This window comes from Limulus polyphemus, unplaced genomic scaffold, assembly GCF_000517525.1.
Source record: "Limulus polyphemus unplaced genomic scaffold, Limulus_polyphemus-2.1.2 Scaffold2623, whole genome shotgun sequence".
In the NCBI taxonomy this organism is placed as follows: Eukaryota; Metazoa; Arthropoda; class Merostomata; order Xiphosura; family Limulidae; genus Limulus; species Limulus polyphemus.
In genome coordinates, this window is record NW_013668233.1 from 89,025 (window position 1) to 110,375 (window position 21,351).

General features: G+C 34.3%; 2 protein-coding genes across 3 annotated transcripts in view; one reads left to right on the forward strand and one right to left on the reverse strand.

The window, feature by feature from the left end:
* Positions 1-6,197: 6,197 nt before the first annotated feature.
* Positions 6,198-12,131, reverse strand: LOC106467463 (NADH dehydrogenase [ubiquinone] 1 beta subcomplex subunit 3-like). The gene is made up of 2 exons (XM_013927820.2): positions 11,792-12,131; positions 6,198-6,528 (listed from the first exon to the last, which is right to left on the reverse strand). The coding sequence occupies exons 1-2, from the start codon at positions 11,920-11,922 to the stop codon at positions 6,345-6,347; spliced, it is 315 nt and encodes a 104-aa protein (XP_013783274.1). The 5' UTR covers positions 11,923-12,131; the 3' UTR covers positions 6,198-6,344.
* Positions 12,132-12,729: 598 nt separating this feature from the next.
* LOC106467462 (la-related protein 4-like) overlaps positions 12,730-21,351 on the forward strand; it is a 61,717-nt gene continuing 53,095 nt past the window's right edge. For both annotated transcript variants that reach the window (XM_013927817.2, XM_013927819.2), the window contains exon 1: positions 12,730-12,853. The gene's annotated coding sequence lies outside the window, so the exon portion shown is untranslated. The remainder of the gene's footprint in view (positions 12,854-21,351) is intronic.

Genomic DNA, 21,351 nt, shown 5'->3' on the forward strand with positions numbered 1-21,351 from the left:
TAACAGGAGGACATCTCCGAGTTAAGAAGACATTGAGTCACCTACGACAGAGATTTTACTGGATAGGTATGAGGCAAGATGTGGAAGAATGGGGCAGGACCTGCAGTGCATGTTGTGCTAAAAGGGGACCCAAGCATAAGGGATGTGCTCCAATGAAGTTATATCAAGTTGGTGCACCAATGGAAAGAGTAGTCATTGACATTGCTGGTCCTTTGCCCCAAACTCGTGCTGGAAACATGTACATTTGTGTGGTGATGGATTATTTCATCAAGAGGCCTGAGGCGTATGCAATACCAAATCAGGAAGCTACAACTGTAGCTTCGGCTATTAGTGATTTCTTCTTCTTCAGGTTTGGTGTACCATACGAACTGTATTCAGATCAAGGCCGTAACTTTGAATCAGCTGTGTTCATACGAAAGACCAGGACAACGCCACTTCACCCACAGTCTGATGGGATGGTAGAAATGTACAATTGGACATTGGGACCGGAATTGGCAAAGTTTTGTAATAACTGCCAAGATGACTGGGATGTCTTACTCCCTCCAATGTTGATGGCCTATAGAACAGCAGAGCATGAAGCCACTGAATACACTCCAGCAAAGTTAATGTTTGGTCGGGAATTCGGTTGCCAGTGGACCTGATAACAGTATGCCCACCTTTATAAGAATTGCCTGAAAATGTGTCAGAGTTCGTGAAAGCGTTGTTTGAAAGGATGGATGATATTCATCATCAAGTGCATTCAAACTTAAAAACGTCTGCTGATTCCATGAAGCTATGTTATGATAAGAAATCTACTGAAGTCAGCTTTGTACCAGGAGACAAGGTGTGGTTGTATATTCCCAGGAAGATCAAAGGGAAGTCTCCTAAGTTGTCTTCTCCATGGGAAGCCCATATGACATAGTGGATCGTCTCTCAGACGTGACTTTTCGAATAAAATGTGGTCGGCGAGGTAAGCCAAAGGTGGTGCATGCCAACAGGCTTTGGCGTTATCATGGTCCAGGACATTTCAGTTGGAACGAAGTGAACAATGGAACAAATGACGCTGCTGAAGACATGTCACCTGAAAAAGCCACTGTCGAAGAAGAATCTCTACCCGGTTTTGAGAAGGAAAACAGTGAAGCTGTTATTGAAGTTAGTACCACTAATGTGACTGCTACCGATAATGGGATATTTCCTGATGGAGCAGATGAACCCCACGTGAAGCAGAAGCCAATGAGACGGAGACCAGTATGGAAGAAGAAACGTCCTGTAAAATTAAAAGACTTTGTTGAATTTTAATTTTGCATTTGTAAATTCTGTACATTTAATTAAGTTATTGTTAATTATCTATTGGTTTAATGTAAGTGGCTATTGTTCAGGATGAACAATACAAAGGAAGGGGCAGTGTTATGACAGCGGAAGTCACGTGATGCTGGGAGCATGCGCGTTGGAGTTTATCGAAGGATCATGAATTTGCCGGCAACTCTAGTCTGATCGAGACGCCCTCTTTTTAGTATATAAGCCTGGCGAGAGAAACCAGCGTGATTGAAGAGACAGATAGATAACTGAGTCAAGTGAACAGTAGGCACCATAAGTAAAGTGTGTGAATCACTGTGATTTATAGCGTGTGTTATAAACGTTGTTAAGTGTATTACAAAGTTTGTATCGAGAAAAATTAAATTAGTTTAATCAAGAAAGGACTTGTATCGCTGAAGTTTATCGGAAAGAATTTCTGCGGGAAATTATCAAACAAGCAGATACCCAACAATATGTAAACGGTATAACTAGTCAAGTTGCCAACGTATTTAGAAAACATAATTTTTTAACATTTTAAGCTGTTTAATAAACTTAAAACAATACTTCTTAGCACTAAAGATAAAAAAAAATATTCTGCAGAAAAAAGGTATATATCAAATTAGATGTGAAAGTAACAAAAAATATATTGGCCAAACTAAACATAATTTGAAATACCGCATTAATTAACATAAAAGTTATGTACGTAATAAAAAGATGTTAATTTCTCCGCTGGCCAATCATATTGCAGAAACGGGCCACTCAATACAGTGGTATAAAACAATAATTGTAAATGAGAACAATACACAAATGAGTTTAACACCAGAGAATATATTGAAATTTTGGGTTGTAAATGTAAATTAAATAATCAATTGTTAAATAGAGATGAAAGGTTGCTGGTGATAGTGCTGAATTTTGGAGGGAAATATTGACTTCATCTGTGCAGTATTCGTGTCACCCCGGTGAATTACAGTAAGTCAGACCATCCATATATAAAAACCCGCTGTTCGCATACATTTTTACTTTTGATGAAGTAGCGGAAGCTACCGAAAGATGTAGTCATTTTTAAATTTTTTAAAATTTTATTGTGTGATGTAAACGTTATTTTGCCTATATTTTTATATAAAGTTTACTGCACAATGTTGCCCTATATATATTTTACATAAACTGTTTTTAGAAAGACTCGATAATATATTATTTATCTCCCTTTTACTTGAAAAAAAAAACTTTTTCGAGGGTGGAGACCTCCAAAATTTCTTTTTGGAACATTATAAAGGAACCTTCCTTTTGAAAATTTTAGATACTGTCCTGAAGTGTTTGAAATGTCCTTTACTGTTGAACTTTACATTATCAAATAGAACTGCAATTTTTTTTTAATAGAGGTAATCAAATTTAAAATGTAAAAGTCATAATTAAAACAGCTAAAATAAATGAAAATTTTAGAAATAGCGTTTCGTTACAGTATCTTAAGGGGGGGGGGGGTTCCAAATAAGGTAAATAAAACAATAAATATAGGAGAAAGCTACCAAAACTCAAATCGAAGAAAGAAAATGAAAGCTTGTCTGATAAATATTTGATCCAAAGCTCAACTTGGCCATGTTTTAATTAAGTTTGTTAAAACATTCGTTTTTAAAGGTTAATAAAGTCACTACATGTTGACTTTATAATAACACTGGTCAACACTATTAGGCCTGTTATATTTTTAATCTAGTTTTTTAGAGATAATTCAATGATTAAAAAATGTATAATATTATTCCAACTACTCTATATTTGTCATACAATTTCCGACGACGCGTTTCGCTCAATCCAGAGCTCTTTAAGTCGGCTGGGATACAATAAGTACAGCACTAGTCTGAACACTATTGATACAAGTCGCGTAAACCCCAATAATTCAGTCGTTGTATTCCGCCTATCTCCCATCGTTACAATAAATCCATTGTAGTGACACAGAGGGCGCTGAATTATTCGAATTAGCTTTGTTTGTTTGTAAAATTATCATAAAACTGCAAGAGAGCTGTCTGCACTAAATTAGGGCCTATGTTTTCGAACTAACCGCCCATTATTTTGAAGTGATAAAATAGAGGGCAGCTAATCAACACCATCCACCATCAACTCTTGTCAGGTAAAATAGTGGAGTTTGACCGTCTATCTGATAACACAGCCACAAAGTGAGGAGCGCAATATACTTTTTTTTGGCGGAAATGAGGCATGATTCTTGGGACCCGCTAACTATTTGCCTGTGCTCGGCACAGTCATATTATTAATTGAAATTGTTTCGTCGGGTTAACCATGTCATCACTTGAAAATGCTATGGACAAAAATTAACAATTTCAGATCCAGATCCAACTTAAAACTACTATACCAACAGATAGAACACCATTTATTTATAGGCCACTTTTTCTCCATGTAGAGTGGCCATGTTAAGTTTGAACTGCTGTTTTGCACGTTACTTTACTCGCTAGATACTGGCAAAAACTGTCGCTTTGCAACGTTATAAAACCTGAAATTACTCGGATACAAATTTCATTTTATTAACTTACCAAACCGAGTAAGCTTAAGTGGTCATAGAATAAGAAAACAGACGAAAAACGTCGTGACATGAAAGCGCTACACTTTAAAATAGAGGCCCGGCATGGCCAGGTGGTTAGGGTGCCCAACTCGCAATCTGCGGGTTAGAATCCCGTCACACCAAACATGCTTGCCCTTTCAGTCGTGGGGGCGTTATTATGTGCGGTCAATCCCACTATTCGTTGGTAAAAGAGTAGCCCAAGAGTTGGCGGTGGGTGGTGATGACTAGCTGCCTTCCTCTAGTCTTATACTGCTAAATTAGGGACGGCTAGCGCAGATAGCCCTCGTGTAGCTTTGCGCAAAATTCAAAAACAAACAAACTTCACAATAGAATGCGATATTCGTCTGCTCTAATTAAATTAATATTTAGCACTCATACTGCCATCTCGTCACAGTTAAACGTACTAAAGTAAATCTTGTTTCATCTCGAAAATTAAATCGACTTTATTATTTTGTTTGATAAGAACTGGTCATACGTACTTTGATTAACGAAATTAAATTGTTTCCTTAAAATAGTGAAGTGTATAAATATATTTTTGACACAATTTCCACAAATACGGGAAACGTAAATAACAATATGAAGAATTAAAGTAAAATAAAATAGTTTTAAAGCCTGTCACTAAGTCTCTGAATTAATCGTATATTTCTATAATTTAATGTGAAACAAAAAAAAAATCATTTATTTTCCAAGAAACATAAAAAGAAGATTATTGAGCATCATGAGAATTTAGCTCCCTGACAAGAACAATACACATAAATCATAATGAATTTGGAATCAAATATTCGTGGCAGCAAATTAAAACTGTAATTTCATTGTTTTAGATTATGAAAAAATTCTAAGGTATAAGACATAAAAATACGTTATTAAACAACATTACCTGAATGGTTAGGTATAACTATTAATTGATCAACGACCTACATGGTTAGACACTCACTCGTTCTGTACATAGGTTTAAATGCTATTTATCCTACAGTTATAATTATACTTTGTAACATTCATGATGACCACATTCTTTCCAAACAACATGTTAATTACTCTTAATGAAAAATTCTATAATTCTCTATAACCTGTGCATCCACACACTGATATTTCAACTTTTTTCTGAGAATTCTAACACAATAATACCTCTTTAGCTTATAATCTGGCAAAGAAAAAGAAAGCAAAATTTAGAATGTTACTATTTCAGATTATCTTCTTGCCGAAAAACAAATCTTCAAACAGGAATACTGCAACTTGAGGGTAGAAAATAAAATATTGCACTTTTAAATGCTTTTTACAGAAGAGTATTTTCCCTAACCTATTATTAAATAATAATTAATCGGAGATAATTAACTATCACCAGACAAAACAATGACTGAATAAGACCATGTTACGAATATCCCAATACTTAATAAGCATAACCCAGCAGTGTGATTTGTCTAACATAAAACATTTTTATTAAAGTACTGATTACTTCAATTTATCGTTATTGATATACTGATTATTTAAGTTAATCGATGTCAAGGATATACTGATTTTGTCAGTTAATAATTTATTTACATACGGATTATTTAAGTTAAACGATGTCATTGAAATACTGATTATTTAAGTTAATCGATGTCATTGATATACTGATTATTTAAGTTAATCAATGTCATTGACATACTGATTACTTAAGTTAATTGATGTCATTGATATACCGATTATTTAAGTTAATCGATGTCATTGATGTACTGATTATTTAAGTTAATCGATGTCATTGATATACTGATTTTGTCAGTTAATAATTTATTTACATACGAATTATTTAAGTTAATCGATGTCATTGATATACTGATTAGTTAAGTTAATCGATGTCATTGATATACTGATTATTTAAGTTAATCGATGTCATTGATATACTGATTTTGTCAGTTAATAATTTATTTACATACAGATTATTTAAGTTAATCGATGTCATTGATGTACTGATTATTTAAGTTAATCGATGTCATTGATATACTGATTTTGTCAGTTAATAATTTATTTACATACAGATTATTTAAGTTAATCGATGTCATTGATATACTGATTTTGTCAGTTAATAATTTATTTACATACGGATTATTTCAGTTAATCATTATTATTGAAACACTATTTTAAATTGAAACTTTATTTCCAAATCAAAAGTGTAATGTTTAGTAAATATAAATAATGTAAAATGAAAATGTTTGAACTTTTACTATGATTTTGTCCCATTTATTTGCAACCTCTTTTCAAAGTATCTTTAATGACTTTTGGTTGTGTACAGTTTTATTTCTGGTATTCTATAATTTAATTAATAAAATGTGACAAGTGATCCTCAGAGTGTCTGACCCAGTAAGATTTCTAAGACAAATGTTTCTTCAACTTCTGGAGATAGTTTTTATTATCACTACTAAAAGAAATGATGAACCTTACACTGTGTTGTTAAGTTATACAGGTCAAACACAGATGTTCTATAATAGCTATCTACAACTAAGTTCAAGGCAAGAGAATCTGTTGATTAGTGGTGACTTTGTCCTTCTTCTCCATGACCTAAAGGATGGTGATAATCAATACCTAAGGCTTTCTCAACAACAATTGTTAGTGCACAGGCTGCTAGCCCCCACTTGAAGCCTCGAAAAAAACCTAATCTTAGCCGCTGCCACTTAGTGCCGAAAGCTGGATTGAACCTCCAAACTTCATTCCTGCAACAAGGAAGAAACAAAAAAAAGATGTTGATAACACATATAAACATAAAAGTTTCATTAGTATCACTCTCAAGCCAAGAAAATGCCATCTTATTGAAATTTACATATTTAGACAGGGAATCAATAGAATAAAGGCCTCTGATTCCTTTATGCTACATTCTGAAGACAACAGGATGAGAGGACATAAGGTTGAGGTTTGGAAAAGACAGACTAAGTCCTAGTTAAGAGTTTTATTTTTCTAACAGAGTTATTAGCTTTATAGAATAAGTTCCTTCAGAAGTAGTTCACAAAAAATACAAAAAATAGAAAAGTGTACCTGGAATGAATCGCAATAGAAATGTGTAATATCTTGTGTACAAAAACATGATAATGACTTATCAAAAGTCTAAAAATGTAGCCTCAAGGTAAAAATGCTTATACTACTTATTTTCCCTTTGCTTTTTGGAGCAATCATTATATGCTTGCTTCAATTATGCACATAGGTTTTAGTCTATGGTAAAGTTTCCAAGGGTATCAATAGTTTGTCTGTTTGTTGAATTTCCATGCACAGCTATTCTAAGGACTATCTAAACTAGTCGTCCCTACTGTTGAAGTGACAGAATAGAGGGAAAGCAGCAAGTCAATACTATCTACCACCAACTCTTGGGTACTACTCTTTACTGGCAACTAGTGAGATTAACCACCACATTATAATGCCCCATGGCTGGAAAAGCAAGAACGTTTGAGAACAGTTTCAATCCTGTAATCCACGAGGGGTGACAGGTTCTTAACAAAAATAGTTGTTCTTTGGAATCAGTAGAAAATGTAAAAAGAAAAATCAAAAAGTGGGTGGATTTATTTGCAGGCAATACTCTTTACAGCAGAAAAAAATATCAACTTTTTCTTCATGAATTACTCTAAATGTCAGAAAAATGACCAAAATTTTGATTCTAAACAATTTCTTATGTTAAAACTGTTGAAATATAGTTAGAATTAAAACATAAAATTGACTTTAAAATTTCCACCTGAAAATTTTTTTTCGAAATGAAAGTATGAATTTGACCTCTTTTATTACTTTTCCAACTTCAAACAACTGGCATTAAAATTCTTCAAAACATTATTAAGTAATGAAAAGTTAGATTTTCAACAAGAAAATGTGCACTTTTATTTAAAAAGGGTTCTTCAATATCTGACTGTAAAATTGACCAAAATGTATTCCAAAAGCATGAAACTGCATTATATATATATATATATACACACACAACATACTAGGTATAAAGGTACCAATACTGAAAAGAATAACATACTGTTTCCAAGAATTCTATCAATATGAAATTAGATGGGAAAGTTCAACCCCCTCCCCTCATGACCTTCCTTATGTCATCCTGTATCACTGTGTCAAGTTTGGTGCTGATTATCAAGAAATGTGGAAGAGTATAAGAAACAGATACACACACATATATATTGACATTTATTTATATATATTATTATAACTCCTAAAAATCTTGTACTATATATATGTCAGTAATGATGAAAAATCAAACATATATTAAACAAGTATATTTGCATCATCTGGCTTAATGTCATGTAGAAATCAAAAACATTGATGAAGTTTTAGTTTTACTTTTGCAATTATGTACAAAATCATGTGTACCTAACTTACCTAAATTATGGTGAAAATACAGTAAAAATGTATGCAAAACTGAGGTGTACGCTAGTCATATGCAACTGGCTAACCATTTAGTTGATAAACAAATAATATTCTTTACAAAGTAAATAAAGTGCATCTTTGCCTCTAATGAATAATTTGACAAAGTTGAGTGATAAGTCAATTTATTGATCAACTAAATGTTTAACTGATTCCCCATCACCAGTGTAGGCAGCATAGGTGGATCAGCCAAGTCTTATTTATGTTCACCAATGTTGTTCATAGATGGTAGCACATATGGGTGTTTAGCGACCATTTCAAAACCAAGGGAGATCTGTCGATTGTCTCTGCAAAGAGAACATTTTTTTGGTTGCTGTGGAGGAAATTCAATTTTGCATTTAACTGTAATACAACTTCAATTGACTTTCACAGTGAAAGGGTTAAAGAATGCTGACAGCAAAGTTTTTGTTGAAGACTAAGAGTTAGTTGAGCTTTAAATGTTTTCTTCTGTTCTTACATGAAATGATATCAGCAATATTCCTGACCCTGAGCATTCTATGGCAAATATTGGAATTGATCTGAATAATGAGATAGTAATCCTTGGTAGTAACTAGCGAGTAGATAAAATGACAGATTGAAGTAATACCTTAGTAGTAACTAGTGAGTGGTAGACTGACAGATTGAAGTAATCCCTTGGTAGTAACTAGTGAACAGACAGACTGACAGATTGAAGTAATCCCTTGGTAGTAACTAGTGAACAGATAGAATGACAGATTGAAGTAATCCCTTGGTAGTAACTAGTGAACAGATAGACTGAGAGTAAAGTAATCCCTTGGTAGTAACTAGTGAACAGATAGACTGGCAGAGTGAAGTAATCCCTTGGTAGTAACTAGTGAATAGATAGACTGACAGATTGAAAATAGATATAAAGCACAAGGATCAGACAAGGTTTTCTTCATGAAATATTTTAATGCAGCCACAAAGAATATCAAAGAAGACAATACATAAACATCTAAGGAATATGAGAAAACTCCATAAAGAAGGTGTTTTGGTGCCTCACGGACTCTTCGATGATCATCGTTTTCAACGTGTGAACATTGCTTCGTCTCTTCTGGCGTGTAATGCGCGTGAACCATTTTTGAACAGAATTGTCACCAGTGATGAAAAATGAATTCTCCATGTGAATATCAAATGCCAAAAACAATGGCTCAGTCCTAGCCAAAAACCACTTCCGACCCCAAAACCTGGACTCCATCCGCAGAAAGTGATGCTTTTCATTTGGTGGGACATCAAAGGAGTAATTCATTTCGGACTCCTCAATCCACAGTGAACTGTCAATGCAGAGATCTATAGTCAGCAACTGGAATATTTAAATCAAGCCCTTCATAAATGCCCTTCACTCATCAATCGGAAAGTTATTCTTCTTCTCCACGACAATGCATGTCTACATGTGGCAATTTTGATGCAACACAAGATTATGGAGTTGGGTTGGGAAGTTCTTCCCCACCCACCATATTCTCCAGATATGGTACCATCAGATCATCATCTTTTTCTTTTGCTGCAACACCATCTTAATGAGAAAAAGTATGCAAATGTGGAAGGTGTTAAAGAGGACATCATGCATTATACTTCTTAGCCAAGTGATTTATTTAATCAGGGCATTAAGAATCTGATTGTAAGATGGAAAAGCATCATCAATAAGAATCGAGACTATTTCATTAAATAAATGTTTTGATATACAAGTTGTTCGGGTTTCTTCATCTAAAAAAAATGGCATTAATTTCTTGACAACCTAATAGATGCTAATGTTATTCCCATTTTTAAAGATGGGGGGGGGGGGTAAGCAATGAGCTGGAAGGTATAGACCAGTTAGTCTTACTTCTTTAGTTGGAATGAGTCCAACAAGAAAGTTTTACAAAAACATTTTATGAAATATATTACGAAAAAAACACAACCTATATTCACCACAGGGAAACATTTTGTTACTCAACTGTTAATTTTGTTTCAAGGATGTTTACTTATTATCTGGATGATATAAAGGATATGGATTTGATGTTCTTAGGTTTTAAAAAAAAATATTCTGATGTTACACAGAAAATCTGTTGAAAAAAAACTTATTGGGGCAGAAAAATAATTGATCTATAGGGTGGTTGGATGGAAGAAAGCAAAAGGCTGTTAGTAATAGATTCTAATCAAACTGGACCCTTGTTACTAGTGGAGTGCCTCGTGGGTCAGTGCTTGGTCCTTTGCTTTTTCTTATTCACATTAATGATATCGACAGACAAGTAATTAAAAACTTTTGCTGATAATGTTAAGCTTTCTTGGGTATTTTTAGCTGTATTAAGGATGTGTTACAGAATAACATTAATCAATCAGTAAGTTGGAGAAATATATGGGAAATTATTTTTAATTATAAGAGAAAGATAATGCATTTAGGATCATATGGATCACACATCTGATGCAGCTGTGAACCCACTCAAGCTCTTGAAGCAGTGTTCTGTTGCTAGTAGTAAAACTAATAGTAAGAGAATTTTAGAGTGTACTTATATACATTCATAACTGTCTCTATACTAGTGTTTCTCAAGCATGATGCAATGGATTTCCTCTAGGGATGCCACAAGATTTTAGCAAGATATTGTAAAAAAACAAATAAATAAATTGCTACATCAGCTTGAAAAGTTTTTATGTGCACTGTATTTAATTTTTTCTTTTCTACATCATTTCATCCTGGACCTATTTGGGGTTATCTCTAAGAGACCCATTGGCTATGCCATTGTTAACTATGCTATAAAACATTAGACATGCTGTGGAAATTGTAGACTATGCATAGGAGTACGTTGAGCAAAAAAAGGTTGAGAAACACAACTCTAGACAAATCAATAATTAGGCCTCACTTGAAATACTGTACACAGAAGGGTTTTCTTATACATGAAAGGATAATGGCTTACTGGAATCTGTTTAGAAGATAGCTACTAGGTTGATTCTAGGGAGGAGTAGATTAAGATCTCTATTTTTCTTGTGATAAAAAAAAGGGTGAAAGGTGGTCTTATTGAAGTTTACAAGGTTATCCAGGGGATTGTGAGGATAATAGCCACTATTTCTTTGTGCTCTATTCTGTAACTTTAAGTACCAGGACAAGAGAACAGCAGTCGAGATTTAGAAAATACAGGTTAGGTTCTAACTAAGAGAAAATTTTTCTTCTAATAGGATGGTTGGCTTATGCCTGGATAAAATGAATTTTCATCACCAGTAGTGATGGCCAAAAATGTTTATTTTTACACAAGTTTACAAAACGAAGTTGATTAGTTCATGAAAAATAAAAAAATGGGCTTAAATTTTTATCTTTCTCAAGAATAGGTTTTGAAAAAATTGTCTTGAAAGAAAAGAAAATGGTCCCTTGTTTTTGTAGTATTGTATTGCAAGCTTACAATACAAGTTACGTTAAATCATAATTTCTTCAATAAAACACCTTTTTCAACAATTTATTCTAACTATATATATATATATATATATGCACACATATGTATGCCCTTTCTGACCTTATTTGCTATAAAAATACGTACATGATACTACAACCGAACGAAACGTTTTTAATTTCGTGTTAGCAAACCTAAAAGGTATAAATTATCATACCTAAGCCAGGGATCATTCAGTCCATATTGAGAGAGAGCTTTCTGTACTTGCATTAATTGCGGGACATCTTCTACCTTGTAAATTCTCCAGTCTGGTATCTTAACACTTTGTCCGTGACTTTCACCACCCATAATAATGTAGCATTAATTGGTTAATCTTTAATTAAAAAACTTGAATTGATCTTTTTTATTTTACTTAAGAAAAACTATATTCTCAGTCTCACTCTCCTAACTAGTTCTTTCACCAACGACACCTACAGAAAAATAATAGCTATTATAAATTTTAAATAAATTTAACATAATATCTAAGGGCAACAAAATAACTTATCAGTCCATCGAGGCTATCTGAAGCATTCTAAAAACATAAAAGCCGGTCGTTATCATTAAAACATCTATCAAGCTATCTCTCACACTCCTTTGAATTTAATACATCCACCGCATCTGAAAGTAACCCATTCTAAAGGCCAACTACCCTGTTAGAAAAAATAAAGCTGTCTTAATTGAATATGACTCCTACCCTGCCAGGAATTTAAAGTTCTACAATAAAATGTAAATTTAATTTTACGAATAGAAATATTAAATGAACGGGTCAATGTGAAAACTTGTTTGTTATAACAATACATCAACTTTAGACCAGCAGAAATTGGCTAGAAAATGATAAACCATGAAAATGAAATTGACTAAAATCGAACAGCCATAAACTAAAGCTTAGAAATAAATCTTGAAAGATCCGAACTAGGCTGATTTTAATTATTGCTTTTGAAAATAATACATTCAAGAAATAAGTTAACTTATTTAATTAACAAGAGACAAAAAAAAAGGTTTCTGCACAATACTTAGATGTGCTTTCAGTTTAAAATATTTGATTGTTCCATTACTCAAACAGTCACTTTAAAGTTTTTACAATGCAGCATATAGATAGCGCCACTGAATTACCATGTAGCCGGGCGTACTAGTGCTAGAGGTATTGAACGAGGTTCGTGAGGGTTGGTTCTCGTTTACGCAGCTGTCTAGTGCGACAACCAAATTTTCTGAAAAATATTAAAAGGATCGTCATTTTAAGGTAAATTTCGATTACTTAATTTTAGATTTGTGTATATTTGATGTTTATATTTTACTTTATTTGTGATTTAAAATGTCATTTTTTTAAGGCTTAGCAGTATGGTTAAGCTAAAGCCTAAAGTAAAGTTAAACCAGGGTTCATGTTGTGCCTCTGGGTCTACATTATGGGACAAGGCCTTGCTGCAACCATAGGAGAGACCAAGTTTAAGTTTCGTTAAGCCTAACAGCGGCTTAGAAGAAAAATGTTATTCTGAAATTTTCCGTTACTTCTGTCGTAATTTTTTATATTTTTAGAAAAGCTTGATATTGTTTTTAATTTTATCAATACTACTACAAGTACAATAGTACTACTACTGTACTACAAGTACAACTTAGTACAAATTTGAAAACTTAAGAAGTAGAAGTAATTCTAATAATAAATGTGTTTTAAAAATTCTTAAGTGCAAATTTTAGTTCCAAATTTTGTTTATAATTTTGGCTATGATGATGATATAACTGATATTAAAATTCTGGATCACGTACGTATTCTTCAGTATTATCATTTAATTTTCTAGGGATAATTTGGTCCTTCAAAGTTCAAGGCTAGTTTATTTACTACTGAGTACAAGTACTACCATATTCAACACATAGATCCCTTCTTTCCCATATATAGTCCTGATGATTAAAACACTTATCCAATGTTTTCTTAATCTCCAATAAAGCAAGCAATTTCTGAAAGCAAACTATTTTATAGGCTGATACCCCATTAGATAAGTATCATAACTAAAATTTTTATGGTTAAAGTAGGGAAGTATTTTATGGCTTTTATAATGTATGCTGTTAGTTTGAACCATTTAAAAAGGTTCACACGTTAATGAATGTATATGGATATGTTTAATTTGTATTTAATGTTAGGCCTTATGAAGAGTGTAGCGTAATCATGGTTTAATCAGTTTCGTTTTGTTACCTTGCATTTTAAATATTCTCACAATTTAATTTTAAAAATATACAATGTTTCATAGATTGCTTATAAATATTGTATACCAGTTGATACTTCAAAGTAAAAAAAAAAGCAATTCCACCAATTATGCAGGGATGTTTCTTATACTTGAAAGTGTTCATTTTAAATTCTAAAATGTAGTATAAAAAATTGTAGAAGTTTCAGTTTTTATTGCAACTGAAAGCTAAGTAGATATCTTGCAGACCTGTCAATTTCTTGGCGATGTTATGTTAAAGAGTGAGATTTCATGTTCAGCAGCACTTGTCTTGAGAAATTATCAGATTTCCAAGTTCTCTAAGTAAGAAAATGAAATCAAGTGTAAAAATTGTTGTGAATTTTTTAATCTGAAATTTTCATTGCTAGGTGAGAGAGCATGAGTAATGCAGGAAAAGTGTGATTTTCTTTGCTAGACAAAAGAACAGTAGTAATGGGGTTAACACAAGTATGACCACACTGGGGGAGGGTAATAAATTTGGAGCAGTCTGTGAATGTGAAAATGGGCTAAAAAAAAGTCTGGAATGATTTTTAAATTACTGCAATATCTAGAAAAGTCAGTGTAAATTGTGAAATTTTTTCTTCTCAGAACCTGCACATGGACAAAAGTCATGCTGCTTAGCCCTGCTATTTATGGGTTGCACATGTACATAATCCATGCTACTTAGTCGTGCCAGTTATGTGTTGCACATAAATGTAAACCAAGCTGCTTAGCTCTGCCAGTCAATAGTTTGGGTAAATCTTTCTCAGTTACTCTGTTGTCTCATTGAGTGATAATTATCTGGTTCATTATATTTCATGATAGGTTAGATTAAACTCTTATGAATAAAAAAAATGCAGTATGTTATTGTGTACAATCAAGTTGCAGTGTCTTTGCTTGAAAATGTTTTCTGTTGTACTGTAGTTTATCCTGAAGTTTTATTTAATATGAAATATGAAGAACAATAATTTGATCCTCTAAAGATTTCCATGCACATTCACTCCCTTCCAAAAATGTAAAAATTAAACCCACTACTTTTTAGTAAGATACCAAAAATTAAACACACTGTTCCAAACCATCACATTATAGAAAGAACTGATAACCTGTTTCAACTTACTCAATGTTTCTATGCATATGACAGAAAATCATGTTTTCCTTTTTTCTGACTAATGTACGTTGTTTTAAAAGTTTTAGAGATATTATGACCCAGATAGAAAAAGCATTTAGATGTTCACTGAGCAATCTCAACCAAAACTGAAACCCACCATCTTCATTGTTTAAAGGCCAATCTAACATTGTTTCCATTTAACATACTTAAAAAAAGGCTTTACAAACCTCATCTAAGTTTAATTTGCTGATTTGTATTAATTCACTTTTTATTGTGCTAAGTCGCATGTAAGACTAATTTGTGTTACTTCGAGCGAAAGTTGATTGTTATCAGTTATCATATCATCTGTTTCATTATCTTTAAAATATTCATACTAATTGTTAATGATGTTATTTTCAGTTGGATAGACTTGCATGTAATTGTACCTTTCTTGAATATAACATAAAAAACAAAATAACACCAAAAATCATTTAACAAAGAATATTAAATACTAACACACTAATAAAAATGCAATAGCTCACCTCTGTATACTTTTCTCATGAAATATTTGAAAGAATTCAAGTTACAAGTATCATTATAGACCATTTCTTAATGCAAGTTGTTTCACGCAAACAAGAGAGATTTGAACTTAAGAATCAATATGGGTTTGGGAACTTTGTTCTCAGTTTACCGTAATGTAGGTGAAGTTGACCAGTCCTGTTCTTACACCATTTGTTTCTGATATGGTACATTACCTCCACTCACATAAAAATCTATTTTTGTTCGCTGCTGCCCTCTATGTGCAAAAAAATTATGCATGCCACAAGCCTTCTATCTCCCATCCATTGGAATTGACTGATTCCAATACATCTCTCATGCAAATCATCATGCATCAACCCTCCACCAATAAGAGTGCAGCATACTCATGACACATGTGAATCCCTCTATTTGATTCTACCAAACTATCACTTCTCGTTTAGCAGTAATTGTGTTCAGACGTTCTTTCTTTTGGTGCTTTTCATGTGAATTGTAATTTTAATAGTTTAATTTCCAATTTATTAATGGGATTAATTTATTTTTTTTACGTGTAAAAAAGTGAGTGTGAGAAAAGAATGAAGACTGGGAAATTAAGTTAAATTAAAAGATTTTTTTTCAATCAAACACTTTTGTCTACCTAGAAAGTAATCATTTATTTATCAAATTTAATAAACAAATGATAAACATTCCAGTGGAGCCTGCACTGTGTTTTATTTACTAGTTTTTGGTCCAGTCCAACACTGACCAAACAAATGGGTTAAATCCCTAATTGTACATGTAAAATATATGGATGGCCATCAGAGCAAATGAGGGGGGTTAACTGCAGTATAGTATAGATGCCATATTAATTATTTTGTGTGTATGTGTGTGATCCATATAATTAAACACCTGTAATAAACAAATTCATGGACCTACGTGGCGGGTAACTAGTTTATAAAAATTTCTTTATGAACCAGCTGGGGCCGGCCCACATTGGTTAGGAACATAAGAACATTACAGGTCTGTTCTTGTTTGTATACACAAGTAATACTACTGTAGCACTTCAGTTGTCACCATAGTATTGCTGGAAAGTTGCATCATGTTGTTATTGTTGTCATGGAAATTTCACAATGTTGTTTATGTTATCACGTGAAGTTTCACCAGGTTGTAGTTTTTGTTGTCACGCAAAGTTTCACCATGTTGTTGTTTTCACTAGAAGTTTTACCATCTTTTCTTTGATCTCACGTAAAGTTTCTTGTGTTTCTATAGAATTGCGTGTTACTTTAATTAAAGACTAACACATACATCAAATGGCAATTATTGCCTACCATGAATTTTGAGGTTCATGTTCCCACTTCGGGTGTTATACCTCTAGTACTATTTTCACAGGCTGTAGGTGGGGGAGACTCATCATTTGATATCTCTGCTATTATCCATTGTGAGATTTATCGTTGTATGGGTAAACCTTGTTCTCCTGAACTTGCCCCACTGATCCTCTTGAACAAGCCAAACCTGTTCAGGCTGATAAAGATTTGATAGCCTTTTTACACCACCAGATTTTCTTATTTTTCCCTATGGAATCAGGTAGGCCTAATATGGCAATTTTCGACATTATTTATCTGGTATGTTATGTTTTATCCAATTCCCCATTTTTCTGCAATTCCTTATTACCTCCATGTTGGCTCATTTGTATTCGGCTCTGGTTTTACTGTAGTTGGGATTTTCTGAGTCGCAATGTGACCTTGTCCCTGGTATATTTGCCACCTCTTTCTTTTGGGATTTCTGTATTTTTTCATTGGTGATGTTTTCTGTCATGTGTCTGAAACTTTGTAATCTGTGTGTCAACACTCGACCCTCCTGTTGCACATTTGTTGCACTTGAAGTTCTGACACATCCCTATTCCTTTCTCATCCTGGTCTTTATCTACCTGTCCCTGTCCCCCTTCCAGGGGTTTCTCATCTCATTGTTTTATCCAACGTTGATGGGCATGTTGCCAACAGTACTGGAGACTAACCAGAGGGTTCCAGTCCAGTGGGAGCTTGACTATATTATATTGTTACCCTTTGGTGATCTTTCAATACAGTTTCATAGGTTCTTTGGGTTTTATCAGAGGGACTTGTCCTACTATTTCTATCCCCACCTTCTACGTCCCTGGTACCATTTTCCTTCCCTGTGACTTGGTATCCTGCCACCAGCCTGTGTCAGTCTTAGGTGGTACAAGGTTTGCACCTGTTCATCATCTTTCTCCAGGCTGTTTGTTGTCCTTGTGCCAAACCGGAGACTGGTAGCCTATACTAGGTTTTCCCACCTCATTCTAATTTTCAATCTGCCCCATTTTACCTTGGAGTCATTTCTCACCCTTAGGTGGCCTTTTTTCCAGGTTTATCAATGACAAAGAGGAATATCATGAATGCTTATTTGCATATCCCAATATTTCGTAACTCACGACCCTCTCTTCAGTTTTTTTGGGGTGGTTTCTCTGTTTTGCACACTGCCCTTCAAACTTGCTTTGGCCCTGTATGTTTTGTTGGGCATTCAAAGCATTCATTCATCAGTTATATGCTCTCTGGTTGCACTTTTCTCTTTCTTTGGTTAACTGGCCACTGTTCGCTTGTTCCAAACAGGAGTCTGCCTGTTACCCTTACCAGCTGCTCCTGGAGGTGGCTTTAATGGGCTGTTAATCAAGTTGGAGAAGTCTATGCTGTGACCTATCCAATATCTTGTCTTTTTTTTTTCTTTTTCTACACACATCTCAGTCGGGCCTGCACTTCTCCTCTTCAACTTCATTTGATAGGTTTTCAGTTTGATTACTCCCAAAGTTCTGTTGCTTTAGGGATGTGATCTTCCATAGTAGCTCTTATCTCTTCAGGTCAGGCTCTTTCGTGGGCTTTTCATGACCAGTGGAATTTTGCAGAGATCCTTTGTTGGCTATTATTACCCTTCCTCCTACCCTTGTCATCAATCAGCATTGGTGGTTAGATATGACTTGCACGTCAGCCAGTGTCCCGCTTCCTCCTCCTCATCCAGTTTTCCACACTTCAGGGATGGAGGTATGTGGGTTGATCAACTGGTAGATTTGAGGTTTTTGGTCTGTGGCCGATAGGTCTTATCCTATCAATGTCCTGAAGCTTCTCGTTGTATGCTGTGTTTTGGTTCATTTTCTCCAGCGGCCCAGAAATTGTCTGGTAATGATCCATTCTGACTTTTCTTCAGTGATTGCTTATCTCCATCACCAGGGTGGCACCTGTTCTCCATCCCTCTGTATTCATACATTGGAGTTTCTTTTTGAGCCCACATGCTCAATGTTCCTATCATTGCATGTCATGTTCCAGGTGCTTTCACTCTTGTTGTGGATTGAATTCTTGTCCAGACAACATTTATCTGACAGAGTGGTCCCTAGATCCTTTTATTTTCCAGTGGCTTTGACTACAGTGGGGTGCTCCTCACATTGAGGCTTTTGCTACATCCCTTAACTACAAATTACCTTGATTTTGGTCTCTGATTTCTCATCTTATTACTCTGGCTTTTGATGTTTTCAGCCAGGATTGGACCCAAACATCTGTCTGTCCTCCTGTTGTCCTTCTTTTCTGGGTGATTTCGTTCATCCTTGACATTTCATGTTCAATCCATCTGATAACTTTCCTGGCTGTCTCAGCTGTGGTTTCCACTGCTGCTCCAGCTCCAACTTCCTCCTCCATTACCTTTTCCTCTTGTATCTGTCCCTTCTTTGCCTCCCTCAGTCACCAGTGTTTCATCCAGACCTTCCTGTCTTCCATCTTTACTCCTGGTTTCCCTTTGGTCATTGGCGAGTAGATCCAGCTTCTCCTAATGGTTAGCCTCTTATTCTGGTTTGTTTCATTCTACCTTCCTACATGGAAGTTTCTCAATGCAAGTGGAATTTTTCCATGTTGGTTTCTGGGTCTGTCCAGGGTTTTCCCCTAATCAATCCACTGTTCTTTGTTATGCAGATTTTCAGTTGGTCCTGTCCCACACCTTTCGTTTTTCCCAATCATGTAGGTATTTATCTCTCCTACACTTTCCCTGTGGATATGTTCCTTACAGATTTGTTGTCCACTGTGGCAAACTGCCCTTCTGGATGGGGGTATTAATGTGTTCCTGTACTTTGCCTATGTTCAATCCACTCTCCCAGTGCTCCTTGTTTCACCTTCCTTTATGTCATCCTTCCTTCTCCATTTTGCTTGTGGATGTCGGTAGTGTGTTTATTTGCCATCAATGTTTCGTGTACTCTTTATCCTTCTACATATCTTCTCCTTTCTCCGGATCATTTTTCCTCCATTTAGCCGCTTTCCCTTCCGTTTTACAACTTTATCCTCCTCCTGATCCAAATAGACTTCAATGTCTTGTATGTGCTCTTCTCTGTTATATTGTCTGCATGGCTTCCTTCTGTGGTGTCCATTCCTGCCTCTTTCTTCCTTGGCACTTGTCCTCTGTTCGTGTTCTTCCTCCTTTGCCAATTGGGATTGGCCCCTCATTTGATTTATCTTCTTCCTCCTCTAGTTTGTTCTGAGTGTCTTCTCACCCAATTTGACACCTTACCTTTTCATTGACATTTGATCTTCTTCCTCTGTAGGGTATGTGGACTACCCATGATACATTCGTTTCTCACTATTTGCATTGGATTGAGGTTTTCTTGCTCTTTCTTCCACCTGTAACCATTCTAGAATATCAAAATTCAATGAGACTTTGACTGGGTAAGTTTTTTTTTTCTTTTTTTTTTCTTTTTCCCTTTTATTAATCCATTGCCATGGTTATCCCTTATTGCGCGTGACAGAAGGTTTAGTGTCTTACATTCAAAATTTTATTAAGCTGCTTTTTGTTTGATATAATTAGATATAATAAAATCTTAGCTAATAATCCATATTTTAATAGTATACAAGTTTGAAGTTCTTAATTCTACAAGGCAATATTTAAAAAAAATCCTGTGAAATTCCACTAGTGTCACCCGTGTGACACATTTTCTCTTAGCATGTCATCATCCCTATTTTATCCACCACCCCTCAGAAAAGTACAAAATTTAATGTAAATTACTCTATAAAATCAGTCCCTTCTTGTCGCATCCTTTCTTTCAGAATTTGTTGATAGTTCTCTCTTACATATATAAGTACATATAACCAATAGAAAGTCAAGGTTTTCATCTATCAAATGACTTATTGTATAACATTATATTCTGAATGGTTAAATGTCAATTTCTCTCACAGTACCAACATTGTTCCCGTGGGAAAGTTAACGACTAGCTTGAATGAACTTGTAATGACTCTTGTCATATAGTTTGAAAGCCAGAAACATTTTGATAGATAATGGAATTTGTCTACTTTTTGTATATTATTAGTCTATATTCTTTGGTCCATTATTTAATTAAATAAAAAATTAAGTGCATTACTATCATTAGTATAAAAAATTAGGCTTAACTCTCTTCGAAAACTGACAGCAAGAAAAAAGAAAATTGGCTAAGTATTTCATTTCTTGTTTTCATGTTTAATCTTTATGTATAATTATAAAAGTAACTAATATGTAAAAATAGGGATCCTTTTATATTTTTTAAGATTAGATTAGGTAAAATAAACAATAATAACATTATAATAAAAATATTTCACAAGGCACACACGTGAGCAGCTCATGGGTAATGTAATTCGTTAGCGTAACGTGAGCTGCACATTCCCCGAGTGATTTACAACTTATAATGGCACAGATAGTAGTTAGACATGGTTCAAAGGGTAATAAAACATATAAATAAGAGGTCACGTGGTCAGTCAGATTGACCAAACCTGTGTTGAGAGAGTTAATGTTCATTGTTTGGATCCCACTTTGTAGTGAATGGTGCCTGACCAGGTATTTTTTAACTGTTCAAATCCACACTGTCAAGCCATTTAAACTTGCATATTATAATTCCATGCTCACGCAATGCACACTGCAGAGATGGGG

Excerpts from the sequence above, each read along its gene's own strand:
- LOC106467463 (XM_013927820.2), bottom strand. The coding sequence starts at position 11,922 with ATGGGTGGTGAAAGTCACGGACAAAGTGTTAAGATACCAGACTGGAGA. Across the intron at positions 6,529-11,791 it reads CTGAATGATCCCTGGCTTAG|GAATGAAGTTTGGAGGTTCA; the intron begins GTATGATAATTT and ends TCCTTGTTGCAG.